The sequence below is a fragment of the Sardina pilchardus genome, chromosome 10 (assembly GCF_963854185.1).
Source record: "Sardina pilchardus chromosome 10, fSarPil1.1, whole genome shotgun sequence".
NCBI classification, from domain to species: Eukaryota; Metazoa; Chordata; class Actinopteri; order Clupeiformes; family Clupeidae; genus Sardina; species Sardina pilchardus.
In genome coordinates this window covers 19,218,317-19,236,805 of record NC_085003.1, presented here as the reverse complement: position 1 = coordinate 19,236,805, position 18,489 = coordinate 19,218,317, and the positions used below count along the sequence as shown (strand labels likewise).

Below are 18,489 nucleotides of genomic sequence, written 5' to 3'. Positions count from 1 at the left end.
TGCTATTTTGAAGAGTATGTATTATTTGTGACGGCATGGAAGGCTGGAATCCTCAGGCCAATGACAGTGGGAGGCCTGGACTGATATCTGGGATCTGGTGGTGGCATTTCAAGACTGCGGTCTAAAGGTCTGAAGGCAAAGTTACACAGCCTCCTAACATGGCTAAAGATATTCAATATTAATCAGAGTCTGTTTGGATTACCATTGTTTTGAGGATTCGTCAGTCAGAGAGGTAAGATCCAAAGTGCTTGGGGAATATGAGAGTATGTGAGTAAGTTTGAATATTTTAAGGCAATAGTTAAATCCAGTTGTCATATGGCAGTGACACGGACACACTTGGTACGGTGTTACACCAATGAAAACACAAAACCACAAAGCACTGACCAAACTCCTGCCTTTATTAGAAAGAGACACTTTGAGAGAACCATTCTCAAGGAGCTCCATTATAACTTGTTAAGATGTTACATGCCAAATATACAGTCCTATACATAAACGTGTGTGGTCACACTCGATAAGCAGTACTTGATTAATTATTTGATCGTTCATATAACTTTATTGAAACTACTTCATTACCAATGATAATAATAGCAATAATATTTACTAATATTTATTCCTAATTCTCAAGGTCTGGCCCATACTCTAGGGGGTTGGAGATGAGACCACAAGACAGAGCAACGGAGTTTCAAAGGCACTTTCACATGTACATGCTACTGATGTACAAGGGACACGGCCACATGGATGGTAAACAAACAAACAAACAAACAAACAAACAAGACAGGCTGTGCTGGGGGGGGGGGGGGGGGGGGGCTGTGTGGGCTGAAGAGCGCCCCCTGTGGGCCTCCTAGTGCCTCCTTGGGCTCCGTCCTCAACCACAGCCCCCCACAAACCTGCCACCCAGACAGCAGCGGATGCCAGGCTGCATGCGGCCCTAATCTGGCCCGGGTGCGTGTAGAATCCGGACTGGTTCCGTTCCAGGGCTGGCAGCTATCGGGGAAGTACTCCAAGCATGTGGCTGAGTGATATATCTAGATATATACATATACATATATATATATAGAATTCTGGCTAAAGTTCACTCTGGCAAGCTTCCTAAAAAGAGCCACTGGCTTTGTTTTCCGAAGAGAATGAAGTCACAGGACTCTTCTGTGGAAAGGTTTACCATTTAGTCCAAGTTAACGTACCCAGGTTGATCACCAAACCACATACTTTGAGTGCGCCCCCTGGTGTCTAGTCTGAGCTAAAGCTAAACAACCTACATTAAGAATACCAATCATTTATCATCATACATTTCAAAAATAAATGGGTTAGTCGTCCCCAAGGCAAATCCTATACACTGTACAACATGAACAGGGGCGCAAACCGGGCGTGGATCTGACGGAGTTGCAGAGAGGATGGGGACATAATACAATAACACAACAGCTAAACATGAGGATGGGTACATAATACAATAACACAACAGCTAAACATGAGGACATCACCTAATGATCTGCTCTTGCAAACACAATGAAATAGTTGTGCCGACAGTACTAAGTTTAGACTGAGTGGTATGAACAGTGGCGACATCAGGAGTACACACACACACACACACACACACGACAGTCTATTATTAAACCCTGCCATGCTCACATACACACACATTCTGAGAGTAATCTGAAAGTACATAATTAAACCATCTCTTGCCCTGCTCTAAGAAAATTGAGCACGTGCCTGTACACACACTCACACACTCTCTCTCTCTCTCTCACACACACACACACACACACACTGTATTCCTCCGCAGACAACGTGCACCCAGTAGCTCACGTGTGTGCTGCTCCCGCTCACACTGCTCTCGTGAAAAGGGCCACCATGAATTATTCACAAGCATTTTTTTTATCAGCGTTAGATCACCTGGGAGCTCTGAGGTGGAATGGCCCATCTCTCTCTCTGAGTCCTGGAGAGAGAGAGGAAGAGGGAGAGGGGGAGAGGAGGGAGAGAGAGTGAGGTAAAGAGAGGAAGAGAGAGGAAGAGTAAGGTACTGTAGGTAGAGAAAGAGAGTGAGGTAAAGAGAAGAAGAAAGAGAGAGCGAGAGAAAGAGTGAGGTAGGGAGAGAAAGGGAGAGAAAGAGAGGAAGAGTAAGGTACTGTAGGGAGAGAAAGAGAGTCAGGTAAAGAGAAGGAGAAAGAGAGAGCGAGAGAAAGAGTGAGGAAGGGAGAGAAAGAGAGGAAGAGTAAGGTACTGTAGGGAGAGAAAGAGAGTGAGGTAAAGAGAAGGAGAAAGAGAGAGCGAGAAAGAGTGAGGAAGGGAGAGAAAGAGAGAGAAAGAGAGGAAGAGTAAGGTACTGTAGGGAGAGAAAGAGAGTGAGGTAAAGAGAAGGGGAAAGAGAGAGCGAGAGAAAGAGAGGAAGAGTAAGGTACTGTAGGGAGAGAAAGAGAGTGAGGTAAAGAGAAGGAGAAAGAAAGAGCGAGAGAGAGTGAGGAAGAGAGAGAAAGAGAGGAAGAGTAAGGTACTGTAGGGAGAGAAAGAGAGTGAGGTAAAGAGAAGGGGAAAGAGAGAGCGAGAGAAAGAGTGAGGAAGAGAGAGAAAGAGAGGAAGAGTAAGGTACTGTAGGGAGAGAAAGAGAGTGAGGTAAAGAGAAGGAGGAAGAGAGAGCGAGAGAAGAGCGAGTGTGTCCCTGGTACATAGCTTTAGCTTTAGCTTTAGCATGCATCATTCATACGCCAGCAGCAGGAGAAGCCTGACTGGGATCAGATCTGCATCTCACACACACCTGCATCAACACACACACACACACACACACTAAATATGCACAGGAAGTACACTCCACGCTGAAATGCTTGTGAGCTGAAAACACACGCCCACCCACCCACCCACACACATTTATTTTTGTCCCACTGCACAATAAGCCAACAGCAGACAGCCAGGTCACAGTCTAGGGAGTGTTTTTGAAAGTGTTTAAAATTCTCCAGATCAGATCCTGCCATCTGACTGCACAGGTACTATACCAGACTAGACTAGCTCCATCTGACTGCAGGTACTATACCAGACTAGACTAGCGCCATCTGACTGCACAGGTACTATACCAGACTAGACTAGCGCCATCTGATTGCAGGTACTATACCAGACTAGACTAGCTCCATCTGACTGCAGGTACTATACCAGACTAGCGCCATTCTGTCTGAGACAGGCTGACCCCAGTGCGCGTGCGCGCACACACACACACACACACACACACACACACACACACACACACACACACACGTGTACATGGAGGGAGGAGGGGGTAGGAGAGTCAGAGTAACAGTCACTGAGTCCATGGCTACTGGCAGCGTGCTCTCACAGGAGTGCTGCCACTGAGTCACTAGAACAAGTCTTTGAGAAGCGCGGCTGTGGCAGAATGGAGGGGTGCAGCTATACACAACAGGACCCATCTCGCTGCATTGCACATACAGTACTGTAGCATCTCTTCAGGCAAGGGAAAGCCAGGCGTGGGTGTGTGATGACCGAGTGCCAGGGGGGGGGTGGATGTAGGTGCCCCCCCCCCCGGGCACAGTGGGCAGGATGCTCATAGGACCAGCCAGCAGGTTTATTATTTTATTTTCCAAAAGTTGCCATTGCAGAGAATATAGTAAAACCTCCTCAAGACCAGAGTTTGTTCATTGTGTTATCAGTCGCTATCAGTGTAGGTGTTAGAACAGGGCAGCTCACAACTTCACATTATGAAAAAGCATCCTTTTAGCGTGGAGGACTCTTTATCGTCATTAGTGATGGCGGTCGTGTCATCATCTGACTAACACCTGGCTATGGTCCAGTCCAGTCCAGCAGGGGGCGAACTCCAGGTCAGCAGCTAACTGGGTTTATCTGCGGGACTGAAGAGCACTTTGCTACAGCTTTGCATTCTCTCTCTCTCTCTCTCTCGCTCGCTCGCGCTCTCTCTCTATAGAGCTCTCGCTCTATACATGTTTGGTGTCTCTATTTCCCTGTGCTGTGTGCCATATACACACGTAGCTTCCATCCATATAACAAGAGTAGCTAAAAGGCTGCTCTTCAGAACCCGTGGGAATGGCTATTCTAAAAATAAGTTCTCCATGACAGCAGCGGTGAGGAACAGGTCCAAGTGCTCTACTTACACACACCCTTACACACACCATGCCTTTCTTTCCATGTCTGCAGCACTGAGTGGACAGTGGGTTTGGCTAGTAAGGGACTTCAGTATTGCTATTGGTTGTAAAAAACATTAAAGGTGTTTAATCGGAATGGCTAGAGAGAGACAAGGAAAAAAAGGCATTTGCGAATATTTGAGGGAGACTGCAATTCTATTTCTCACTGACTGTAAGGCCATTTCACGACGCTGCTAAAATATTCCATGTGTGGTCTGAAATGCTGAAACTACATTTCCCATGATGCCTGGCTAAAGTTGTAAACTTAAACAGCATCCAGAGCTGTGAGGTGCCTACAGTGCCATTCACATTTTTGTTTTGTTTTGTTTTCTCTAGTGGCTGTAAACTACAACTCCAACAATGCCAATGTCACTTTGAACTCACTGCTACTGGAAGCTTCTGTGATTTGCTGTGTTAGTTGTACTCTAATAATGCTTAGTGATTCTGACAAAAACAAACTTTACCGACTAATCAACTATCTGACCATGCAAATAGTTCTAAAACTGCTAAATGTCTTCTCTGTGGCTGACTGGTAACTAAGAGTCTTCAAAATGCCCATCCTTTTACACTAAGTCTAATAAACGTGAATCATTTGGAAATGGTTAACTCACTACACATTAAAAGAGAGAGAAAAAAACTATAGTCTTTATTAGAAACTATGTTGCTATTTTCAAAACGCTGGGCTGTCTTAGTGACATATTATCAATGATCAACAGTAATATCAGTGAGCGCATCAGCATCTCATAAATGTAAATATTAAACCGCTACTATATCTACTTAAAAAAAAAAAAAAAAAGAAGTAAATAATCATCAGCACCCCTGGATCCCCGCTTGAGTGGTCCGGTTAAAGTCATCCCATGTGGTCAGACCATTGGCTCCGCTTTCTCGTACAGGGATTACGACTAGTCCCAGATTAAACTACATTCCCAAAGCGGAGAATCCCTGGCGATGTGACATCCGACTTGGGCCAGGAACGGCAGGCTTACAGCACTACTGTGGGGGTGAGGGGTGGTGTGGGGTTGGGTGGGGTTAGGGTGGAGAAGCTGCCCCCCACCACGCCCCTCCACGACCTCCACAACCTCCTCCACCCCCGACCCTCAGACATCCATCCACCCCCCCAGTCCAGCGCCCCCCCTCACATGGTGCAGGACTTGTCCACGGCCTCCTGTGGCGGCGGGGGGGCGGGGGGCTGGGGGTGGGCGTGGGCGTGGGCGTGTGGGTGCCCGTGCGGGGGGGTGGCAGTCTTGGGCAGCACCATGGGTTTGGGTCTGAGGGCGGGCGGCTTGAGCTGCACCCCCATGCGCGGTGCCACGGCGGGCTTGAAGGTCGTCATGGCGTCGCTGTTGGAGCTGGTGCTGCGCCGCATGCCCTGGCCGTGCCCGTCGCCGTGCCGATGGTGGACCAGCATGCCGTGCAGCGGGCTGATGGGCTCGCCGGCGCCCCCCTGAGGCTGCGGCGGCTGGTGCTTGGCCGTCTCCAGCGTGTCCAGCACCACGTCCGGCGCGTGCTTCACCGAGCTCTGGCGCTCCAGCTCACGCAGCTCGTTCAGCGCCGTGTTCATCGTCTGCTCGATGTCCTGCAACAGGGGGAGAGAGATACACTCTGGTTAGGAGAGAGAGAGAGAGTGTGTGTTCATTGTCTGCTCGATGTCCTGCAACAGGGGGAGAGAGATACACTCTGGTTAGGAGAGAGATGCACTCTGGTTAGGAGAGATAGTGTGTGTGTGTTCATCGTTTGCTCGATGTCCTGCAACAGGGGGAGAGAGATACACTCTGGTTAGGAGAGAGAGTGTGTGCGTGTGTGTTCATCATCTGCTCGATGTCCTGTGGGGGGAGAGAGATACACCCTGGTTAGGAGAGAGAGTGTGTGTGTTCATCGTCAACTCGATGTCCTGCAACAGGGGGAGAGAGATACACTCTGGTTAGGAGAGAGTGTATGTGTGTGTGTTCATCGTCTGCTCGATGTCCTGTGGGGGGAGAGAGAAACACTCTGGTTAGGAGAGAGTGTGTGTGTGTGTGTGTGTGTTCATCGTCTGCTCAATGTCCTACAACAGGGGGAGAGAGATACAGCCTGGTTAGGAGAGAGAGAGAGAGTGTGTGTTCATCGTCTGCTCGATGTCCTGTGGGGGGAGAGAAACACTCTGGTTAGGAGAGAGTGTGTGTGTGTGTTCATCGTCTGCTCGATGTCCTACAGCAGCGAGAGAGAGAAAGAGAGAGAGAGAGATGAGATTTCTGTTTTTGTTGTTCTCTTATGGTCTTATGTTCTTGTATGTTATGTTATATATGTAACAATAGCTTTGGCAGCACTGTTCCCATATGGTCACTTTGAATTAGAGACAGAGCGAGAGAGAGAAAGAGAAAGAGAGAGAGAGAGAGAGAGAGAGAGAGAGAGACAGACAGAGAGAGACAGAGAGAGGGGGGTGAGAGTACAGGACAACCCCAAAGTGCGACTGGTCGGCCCTGATGAAAACACACACACACACACACACACACACACACACACACACACAGGAGTCCTCGAGAGCTGCTCTGCTAGATGGCATAACGCAGCACAGTTATCGGTGTGACACAGTTGGCCCAACACCTGAGCGTCAGAATGACAGACAGCTCAGCGGGCTGCGCTCCGACTCTGGCATTAGGCATGAGTACATCCCCTGGATAAAGCAGCGTTTAGAGCAGCCCTCCTCTCCAGAGCACACACACACACACACACACACACACATAATCCAGCGCTGGGAGGCCTCATCCCTGTCTGGGAATCATGCCCTGGGAGGGGGATTCCCCGTCAAACAACAAATTAATACCGCTTTAACTTGTTGATGGGAAAGAGACGAGATGTATGTCATGTTATAGAAGTGCTCGTGCACTTTATCTGTGCTTACATGTTTATATATTTGTGTCAGACAGCAATACAAACAACAAGCACATTTGTGCCCCTGCAAGGAAAACCCAGTCGCTATGCGCTCAATGCTATATTGAGAACATCCACGATAAAGAAATGTACGGGCTAAAATGTTGAATTTCACGTTTTCGCTTAATTCGACAGAATACAGTCTACACTTTCATATCGTGAACAAATTTCAGTGAAAAACATAGGTTTTGACTCTTAAACCCGGTGAAGATTCAACACATTAGTAGTCATTCCCGCTTAAAGGTGATTTCTCCTCTTCTGGCATGTCGGGAGAACCATGTCAACTTTGAATGTGGTCATCTTAGCAGTAGTTTTTGCAATACCCTCGATATACATATCGCTGGGAAGCTTAGTTTATGGTCGTTCATGTGAGAACAATAACTTCATTCTGTACATTTTACCAAAGGTTTCACCTTGCAGGGTCACATTTGTTTAGCACTGCGATGACACAACATTTGTTGCTGTGTTGTGAGTGGATCATACTGTATGAGTGCCTCTCATTTGGGCTTTTATACAGTACGTCCTCCCTCGCTCCTCGGGCCGCGATCCTCACTGATCTACATAAAGAATGATGGGGCAGCAACAATGGGATAGTCTATCCAGTGTTAGTTATAGATCAGTGGGAACGCCCCTCGAGGATCAACATCGAGGATTGAGGAGGCATGTTGAGAAGCACCTTATGTCTGAGCACCTGTGCCATGCTCTGTGTCCAGGCAGGCTCTTGGGGTGGTGTGAGTGTGTGAGTGTGTGTGTGTGTGTGTGTGTGTGTGCGTGTGTGTACGTGCGTGTGTGTACGTGCGTGTGTGTGTGTGTGTGTGTGTGTGTGTGTGCCTGTGCTCACCTGTGCGATGCTCTCTGGGTCCAGGCTCTTGGGGTGGTGCGGGTGTGTGTGCGGGTCGGCGCTGAAGCCCGTGTACTGGCCCGAGGAGGTGGACCGCCGTATGGGTGGACTCTCCATCTTGCGCAGCGACTCGTGGCGGCTGATGTTGGTCAGCGAGCCGTGTCCAGTCCGCCGCCGCCTCTCTGGACTGTCCTGGGGGCCGTGACCTATGTGACCCCCATGACCTCCGTGACCTCGACCCCTCAGAAGGTCGCGTGGACCGTAGTGACTCAACACCGGGGATCCGCCGTCCGAGGGGGGGCCGTGGCCCTGGGAGGGGTGCACCGCACAGTGGCCGTCGCTAGGGCGACCGGGGGGGTGGCGAGATGGGGGGTCACTCCGCTTCCTGTGCCGACTGCAGAGGGAACAGGAAGAGAGGAGGATTATGGGAAATGTAGTTTAGCTATATGATGTGTATAGTGATGATGGAGCTGAGGAATTGCACAACATAATCACTGATGTAGCAGCCTATTGATATTTCCTGCATGTTTTAACACTTCATCTGAGGGAAGCCACACAAAATACATGTTTGTGAGTGTCTATTGGTGGCAGTAGATGAGTTAACTTAAACTTCATTTACTGTATCTTATGGGAAATGTTGTCCTTTGCATTTTACCCATCCAGGGTAAAGTACACACACACAGACACACACACACACACACACACACACACACACACACACACTTGGAGCAGTGACCTCACTAGGAGCACACACAAAAGACAGGAAATGTGTCAGAAGTCAGTTTCAAAGAAATGATCATCAAAGCTCCAGTATGAGCTGCAGTGGGTAAAAATAACTCTGTTCAAGTGTAACACATAAAGTCTAAATCCGTCTGGTGCTCTTGCAGACCGTCTCTCTGTCAATCTCACCAAGCCTGCAAGGAAGCAGCTGACCTGCACCTGAACTTAAACCCGATGTGTTTCTGCACCAACCCAGCAAATTTACACACACACACACACACACACAGTCACACACACACACACACACACACACACACACACACACACACACACACACTAAGAATGCAGCCCATATACTTTTCACTCAGCACTGGTATGCATACACACACACACACACACACACACACACACACACACACACACACACACACACACACACACACACACACACACACACACACACACACACACACACACACACACACACACACACACACACACACACACACACACACACACACACACACACACACACACACAGTGTCCCGTTTCTTCCTCAGGGCCTGTCTGCCATAACAGTGAGGTATGTGGCCTGATGTTTTATTGATGTGTTATTAATGTTCTATTAATATTTAACCAACAGTCACCATGGCCCAGTGTCTGACTGCCTGGGCTCCTGTTTAGGACAGCCCAACAGCCCCAACACACACACACACACACACACACACACCAGAGTCAAACAGAACACAAACACAACAGAGTCAACCAACCCCAACACACACACACACACACAACAGTTAACCAGCCCCAACACACACAACAGAGTCAACCAGTTTCAACACACAGGGCCCTGCCATCAGCTATCAGCCAGCACACTGGTGCCACTCAATTCACACATCACAGCACACATCGATATCCACTGATTGTACACGAGAGCCTTTTAAAATCCATTTTCTTTTTGCATTTGTATTGTAAATAAAACACTGTTGTTGTGTGGACTAAAGGCTGAAACAACACAACAGTTTTCAGTTTTCCCAAAAACAAGGCTTTTGTTGTTTCTGTGAGGATGGCGCTGTATTGTTACATGTCATGATTTACAGGACCCAGGAGGCGTTCCTCTGCTTCAGCCAATGGAGTACCAACCCGTGAGTCTGTGGAAGTGGTCAACACCTGCTTATTTACAATATTTAAACAAGATGTGAGGCGTACCAACCAATTAGCACATCAACTGACACAGGCATTAATTAGCTCCACTGCCTGGTGTGCTGGGGGCTATGAAGCACTAATTACTCTCTGGGACTGTGGCAGCACTGCACCAGCCTAGAGTGTGTGTGTGTGTGTGTGTGTGTGTGTGTGTTCACCTATGACCTCCGATAAAAGAGTGTGTCCATTCTTATGTGTGTGATGGATGTGTGAAGGCAGAGAGACTCAAAAACAAACACAGTCTCTCACACACACACACACACACACACACACACACACACACACACACACACACACACACACACACACACACACACACACACACACACACACACACACACACACACACACACACACACACACACACACACACACACACACACACACACACACATTTAGACTCTTGAGACTCTTAGATTCTTAAACAGACACACATGTTAAATATTTGTGGTATGCATGGCGAGGGCCCATTGTTTGAAGAGAACTATTCTCTTTGCCTCCTCATAGTTAAGCCTGTAAAGTCTAAATAAAGACAAAAGCTATGAATCATTAAAGCAGTTGCGGACTGAGAGAGAGGGGGAGGGAGGAGGAGGGGGGAGAGAGAGGAGAGAGGGAGCAGAGGACAGAAAAGAAAGAGATAAACAGAGAGAGGGTCTCTGGTCTTTCTGAGTTAAACAGAGGAGAGCAAAAGAGCAGAATGCAACTCAACAGCTCGTATAATATATTTGTAGATAATAATTGTAGAATGTTTAGATGTGTGCACCATTCTGTGTGTGTTTACCTAATGTAGGTCTCATGTATTGTGTTGCTAGTAGAGGAGCTTTGTGTGTGTGTGTGTGTGTGTGTGTGTGTGTGTGTGTGTGTGTACCTAATGTAGGCCTCCTGTATGCAGGCTTCAGGAGGGGAGTTGATGTCCTTGTGTGTGCGTGTGTGTGTGTGTGTGTACCTGATGTAGGCCTCCTGTATGCGGGCTTCAGTAGGGGAGCTGATGTCCTTGCCGGAGCTCTTGTCGTCCGCGGCTGGTCCACTGCTGGCCTCACTGTCCGCCTTCTGGCTTAGGGTGTCCGAGAACGTGTCGTCCCTGACAACCACACCACACACACACAGCCTGGTCATGGCACCTCAAACCACCACAAACAATCTCATACACACACACACATACTGTACACAACCTGGTCATGCCACCTCAAACCACACACAATCTCTCTCTCACACACACACAGACACAGAGACAGACACACACAGAGACAGACACACACACACACACACACACACACACACACACACACACACACACACACACACACACACACACACACACACACACACACACACACACACACACACACACACACACACACACACACACACACACACACACACACACACACACACACACACACACACACACACACACACACACACACACACACACACACACACACACACACACACACACACACTTCCCATCCCAATCCTCCACTTCAGCCACCACAGCATCACCTCCTACCTCCATTAACTAAGAAAACACTCGTCTGCCAAGTGCTGCACCATGAATTATTAACACACACACACACACACACACACACACACACACGCACACACACACACACACACACACTTTCTCCTCTCTTCCAAAACTGCTCAGACACACACACACACTGATGGATGGAGAGAAAGAGGCTATCAGAAAGCTTTTAGGCGGGCGATTCTCAGGCCGCAGTACAGAATGATCTGATTTGTCCTATTTAACGAGCGACCGCATCCACTCAATTAAGCAACTGTGTGCGTTGCCCAGAGGAGCCTTTGGAGGGTGCCAGGGTGAAGAGCCAGGGGGGCCGGAGATGTCCCGCAAACAGACCCCCCCCAACACACACACACACACACACACACACACACACACACACACAATCTCTCAGAAACGCATCCGCCGGAGACCAAGACTTATCTGACACAGCGGAACGGCGTCCCACACACACACACACACACACACTGCCAAGAACAGCCCACCCTGGGACACAACTGCGCTTTAAGCAGGACGAGATCTCTCCCTCTAATCCCTTCTCTCTCTCTCTCTCTCTCTCTCTCTCTCTCTCTCTCTATATATATATATATATATATTTCTCTCTCTCTCTCCCTTTCTCTTGTATCTCTCTCCCTCCCTCCCTCCCTCTCCCCTTCCCTCTCTCTCTCTCTCCCTCCACCCCTGCTGGCCCCTCTCTGCTTCTCTTCCTCAAAGGAGAAAAAAGAGAACAGAGAGAGTGTGGAAAAAGAGACGTTATCTTTCATTCCTTCTGTTGCTCTCCATCTATTTTCCTCAATCTCTCTGCCCTGTCCTGTCCTGTCCCAGCCATCTGCCTGTCAGCATCTATCTCTCTCTCTCTGTCTCTCTCTCTCTCTGGCCTGGAGCTCTCATTCTAAATAGGGTCCCCTCTTTGAACCATCGGGGAGGGGAGGAGTGGAGAGGTAGCGGAGAGGATAGGTAGAGGAGAGGAGAGCGAGAGAGGGAGAGGAGAGAGGGAAGAGAGGGGAGGGGAGAAAAGGAGAGGAGAGGAGAGGAGAGGAGAAGGGAGAGAGGGAGAGAGGAGAGGAGAGAAGAGAGGGAGAGGGGAGGAGAGGAGAAGAAAAGTGAGGAGAGGAGAGGGGAGCGAGAAGAAAAGAGAGGGGAGGAGAGATAGAGGAGGAGAGAGGAGAGGAGAGGAGAGAGGAGAGGAGGAGAAAGGAGAGGAGAGGAGAGGAGAGGAGAGGAGAGGAGAGGAGGAGAGAGGAGAGGAGAGGAGATAAATGTCATTCTCTCTCAAGAAAGGGAAGAAATGACATGTGTTCACATGTCCTGCACCACTATGTACTGGTGTGGCACCAGTCCGTCACACACACACACACACACTCACATGTCCTGCACCACTATGTACTGATGGGGCAGCAGTCCGTCACACACACACACACACACACACACACACACACACACACTCACATGTCCTGCACCACTATGTACTGATGGGGCACCAGTCCATCGATGCCGTTGTGGCGTCCCTCCCACCAGTCGTCAGATGCCCGCTGGTACAGCAGCAGCGACGCCCCCTTCTTGAAGGACAGCTCCCGCGCCGAGCGCCCCACGTAGTCAAACTTGGCGATGGCCTCGATGGGCTCCCCCTCTGTGGACAGAAATGAGACGCACCGTGAGGTCAGAGGTCAAATGTCCATGGGGTCACATGGTGAAGAGCCAAGATGGAGGACCAGGAAGCAGCACAATGAATAGACACACGGTGAGGTCAGAGGTCAAATGTCCACAGGGTCACATGGTGAAGAGCCAAGATGGAGGATGAGGAAGAGAGAGGGCTGAGGGAGGGAGAACAACTCGGCTGCAGTTGCCATGGGAACCTGACTGTTGTTAAAGCTTCTCAGAGGACAACAAAATAGCTCAGCTCAATGAGTGAAAGTGTGACGTTAATAACACAACAACATAAAGGTACTTTACTAAAGAGAGAGACAAACAGGGGGAATCTGGACAGCTATGATGGGCACACAAGAGAGGCTCTTAGGATGAAACCTTACACTATAAAATAGGATAAACCTTACACTATAAAATAGGATGAAACCTTACACTATAAAATAGGACGAAACCTTACACTATAAAATAGGACGAAACCTTACATTATAAAATAGGATGAAACCTTAGAGTGTATACAATAGGATGAGATCTTACGTAGACCTCATCTCTAACATCAAAACTGGCCGAGAGTAGAAGGGAATCACTGGAGGCAGACACCTCATCCTCATCCTCCACCTCCACCACTATGAACACCACCACAACTACTACTACCACTACTACTACAGCGAAGACCACATGACCTGAGCTTACAGGACTGAGGTCAAAGGTCACCATCCCCACAAAAGATGACCATCCCCCGGTCACTGTTTTATGATGGTCTCCGCGTGAGGCCACAGTGGGTTCGGATGTGGAAAAGAGGGGCGGGGGATCATGTCAGCTCTGGGATGTGTGAGGCAGACTGGACGTGTACGCGCGGGGCAATTGGCACACACATTAATATTTAAAGCCTGGCAGAGCCACACCATCCATCTTACACACTACTCTCCATACTGATGGGTGAGGGAGGGGTGAGGGAGGGGTGTGTGTGTGTGTGTGTGTGTTTTGGGGGGGAGGGAGGGTCAGAGAGAGAGGAATGCCCCCCCGCCTCTCGGTTTAACTGCTGGTCAATGCAGCCCCTGCGTAGGCCAGGTCTATACGCCGATTGGTTTCTGATCAATACTCTGATCAATGATCTGAACATGCCAGAGTGCTGGCTGGTGCTAATGGAAAAGGCTGATGAGATACAGACAGAACATGTGCACACACTCTCCACACACACACTCACCAATACACTCACTCAAACGGACACCAGCTCTCTCCCTGTCGCTCATGCACGCACACACACACATGCCCTGGAGCAGAAACAAATACTATGTCCAAATGACATCCACAAATAGGTCATAGTAGAAGCAGATCTATAGTGAGTCTAGGCCACCGTACAGTAGTGAACAGAGCCCATGGAATCACCCAATCATTCACTCTGCTGTCACCTCTGTGATATACAGTATTAGTTAACAAAGAGACCTCTCCTCTGTGATATACAGTATTAGTTATCAAGAGAACTCTTCTCTGTGATGCACAGTATTAGTTAACAAGAGAACTCTTCTCTGTGATATACAGTATTAGTTAACAAGAGAACTCTTCTCTGTGATATACAGTATTAGTTAACAAGAGAACTATTCTCTGCGATATACAGTATTAGTTAACAAGATAACTCTTCTCTGTGATATACAGTATTAGTTAACAAGATAACTCTTCTCTGTGATATACAGTATTAGTTACCAAGATAACTCTTCTCTGTGATATTGGTGCTAGCGTTAACACACTCTGTACTGCACCACTGCAGGGAGGGTCAGTCATAGGGCTGTTCACAGTGTGTGTGTGTGTGTGTGTGTGTGTGTGTGTGTGTACACACATGTTTAAGATGCAACCTCTGGCCCACATCCATTACCACCTGCATCAGTGGCCAAAGAACAAACAGCGCCTCGAAAATCACTGCAGCCGAGACTGCAAGTGATTTGTCTAATGAAAACAACATCAAATTCAGTCCTGTAAGATACAGTTGATAAGGATCACCTGCATCCACTGTGTGTGTGTGTGTGTGTGTGTGTGTGTGTGTGTGACCACTACAAGACCCTGAGCTGGTGTCCTGCTGCTTATAGCAGCATATAGAATAATATTCACTCTTCACTGCCACTGCATCCAATTCTGATGTCTTAATCCTTCTCTTCCCCAAGAGAGGGCTGGTGGCGAAGGTGGTGTGTGTCTGTGTGTGTGTGTGTGTGTGTGTGTGTGTGTGTCTGTGTGAAAGAGTAATCAAAGACCTTGACTGAGACGGGCCGTTGCCGTGGTCACTGAAAGAAATCAAAATTCAAATAAGGCCCCTCGCTCTGGAGCGGTGACCAAGGGGCTGTGTGGGCCAATCAGAGCGCAGGTATGGAGAGTGGCGGACAGGGTCCCGACCAATGGGAGCGCGGCAGCAGAGACGCAGAGCTAAAAATAGCAGCAGCTATGTTATCTCCCAAAGTCTCCCATCGACTCCAGCAGGGAATCCCTGAATGTGCACGCTCTCACACACACACACACACACACACACACACACACACACACACACACACACACACACACACACACACACACACACACACACACACACACACACACTGCATGCCTGCATGCCTAGACACACACGACAAAGTCAAGCACACACTTTGTTGTTGTCAGATACGCAGTGGCAACAGATGGAGAGAAGAGGAAAAGAGAAACTGGGAAAAGCCTCCTTTCACACCATGGAAACCATGGCTCTCATTCCCAACTGAAGACAGACATAAACACAGGGACTTATGGGACGTGTGTGTGTGTGTGTGTGTGCGTGTGTGTGTGTGTGTGTGTGTGTGTGTGGTAAAACCCTTTTAGTTGTTCCTTGATCACTTCTTTTGATTCTAACATGCACCAGGGATTATTATACAGTGTCAAGTTTAATACATCTAAAATCACACCTGGACTGTTTCAAATATCTTCATTGTAAAACCTACTGTACTGTACAAAGCTTCCCCATTTCCTAATCTGACAGAAGTGCACATGATTGTGTGTGTGTGTGTGTGTTTGTGTGTGTGTGTGTGCGCAAGGCTGCGTGTGTGTACACGGCTCCAGTCCATACATCAAACTACAGTAACATGGTGTCTATCAGCACAGCCATAGACACAAATAATGAAACACTGAGTATACGTCAATGCACACATCTCAATGTGACCGACTCTCATTTCAATCAACATCAATGGACCATGGAGATTGATAATCATTAGAGCCCCACTGCCTGCACCATGCTGCAATCAGTTCCCCTAAAACCTGTTCCCATCATGTCCACATATTGAAACGGCATCCATCTTTCAACAACATGTCCACATATTGAAACGGCATCCATCTTTCAACATCATGTCCACATATTGAAACGGCATCCATCTTTCAACATCATGTCCACATATCGAAACGGCATCCATCTTTCCCTTCATGTCCACACATCTAACCAGAATCCATCTGTCCTCCATTCTGTTGTTTAGAATCTTTATCTCCAATGGTCAAATCCAAACAAGCACTAGCATGAGAAAGTATTTAAAAAAACATATAAATTCTAAAAGTCTAAATTCCTATATTTGTTTACAACACACATGCACAGACACACACACACACACACACACACACACACACACACACAAACAAATTCACACATGCACACTCTAATGGATCCCCCTGCACTGACCAAAGAAAACACGTCCATTTCTGGAGAGCTGAAATAAGACAAGGGGTCCACTAGGAGTCCCTGTAGTCTGCGAACAGAGGACCTGAGGTCAACAGAGCTCACTTTAGACAACACTCACTTTAGACAACACTCCTCAAACAGAGCTCACTTTAGACAACACTCCTCAAACAGAGCTCACTTTAAACAACACTCACTTTAGACAACACTCCTCAAAGAAAGCTCACTTTAGACAACACTCCTCAAACAGAGCTCACTTTAGACAACACTACTCAAGACGAGGGCACCTTTTGAAATCAATCATTACTGATTATTATTTCCAGTGACCTAACCTTACTGTCGCAGTAGTCTAGGCTTGGCACATGTATTCCTATTAATTGCACACATGTGGTCCCTCTCAGACACACACACACACACACACACTTGAGGGCCGGGGGAGGTGGGATGGAGTCTCTGAGGAGCTGGTGTGTGTCCAAAGCTCATGGAAAATCTTACAGTCTACGCCACGGGCTCCACGAGAGAGATGGCCAAAGACTCGGGTTCACAAGTTCACACAGCCCATTTCAGACGCCCGTACCTTTACTCTAGCTTGAAATGAGCCATTTTTGGCCAGTCCAGACAAACACATACACAGACACACACATGCGTACACGAAACCTGACCCTCAAGGAATGCATAAATACATTTAAACATTTATAATTCACAAATCATTGAATGTATAAATACACATGTGAAAGTTTTAAATGAAAGCAATCATTTAAAACATGCAACATTAACCCCATCTGTGTAAGCATACAGTATATGTATTTTTTAGGGCTGGGACTCGATTAAAAAAATTAATCTAATTAATTAGAGGCTTTGTAATTAATTAATCGAAATTAATCGCATTTTAATTGTATATAAATATATGACCTGAGAACAGTGAGAAGTATTTTTTTTTCACATGGATTTTTAGTATAGACTACTATTGGATAATGACTGAATACATAGGCCTAATGCTGCATTCACGTGCTATGGAAAAGATGGTATTTTCCATTTGTGACCTGGTAGTTACCAGTGTGTTGTGTTCAAGTGCTTTGTTGACGTACTGTTAGGAAATTAGTAAATTACCTGTCACTCATCACTAGCTAGCATATAGCTCTGGGTAGGCAATACCAAACCATAACAGCTTTTTAAAAATGTACACTGAGTGTCAAAGCATTATATTACAATTGTCAATGACACAACATTGTATAGGCTATCATTCACAACTCTTCCGTTGCTCTCCGCCATGTTGAAAATGTCAAAGGTTATCTCATCTCGGCAACTCGTCCATCAAAATATTCTACGAGTTGCCCAGTGGAAAATACCACATGAGATGGTGTTCATGTGCATTTTTGACCTCGGCTTTTGGAATTTACCATAATTACCATAGCACATGAAGGCACCATTAGCTTAAGCAACAAAAATATTGTTTATTAATAAGTCCAACAGACCAGTGCAATTTTTGCCATAAAGTGTAGCAATACCATATTTAGAAATAGTACATTTTCAGAAATTCATGTAGCCTATAGATAGGTAGACCTTCTGTAAACTATAATACTGTGATATCCTGTTAATTGTGTCACCTGTTACCTTGAGTTGAGTTCATGAAATTGTTGTGTTCCTTTAAGGGGAACTGGGGGGCGGAGTTTACGTGTGTGTCTGTGTGCTTGTATGCGGTTCGGAGTGTGAAGTTTCTTTTAGGTCTATGAAAATTGGACACGGAATTAGGTGCGGTGGATTACTGTTATAAGCGTGAGTTGTGGCTGTAACAGCAACTCGGTTGCTATTTGTTTAATAAATAAAG

At 47.4% G+C, this 18,489-nt stretch overlaps 1 protein-coding gene across 2 annotated transcripts in view; it reads right to left on the bottom strand.

Moving 5' to 3' along the window:
* Positions 1–4,764: 4,764 nt before the first annotated feature.
* srgap1a (SLIT-ROBO Rho GTPase activating protein 1a) overlaps positions 4,765–18,489 on the bottom strand; it is a 119,276-nt gene continuing 105,551 nt past the window's right edge. For both annotated transcript variants that reach the window (XM_062547707.1, XM_062547708.1), the window contains 4 exons: positions 12,788–12,968; positions 10,760–10,894; positions 7,891–8,284; positions 4,765–5,715 (listed from right to left, as the gene is read on the bottom strand). In XM_062547707.1, coding sequence (XP_062403691.1) covers positions 5,275–5,715; positions 7,891–8,284; positions 10,760–10,894; positions 12,788–12,968 — 1,151 coding nt within the window. In that variant the 3' untranslated portion in view covers positions 4,765–5,274. The remainder of the gene's footprint in view (positions 5,716–7,890; positions 8,285–10,759; positions 10,895–12,787; positions 12,969–18,489) is intronic.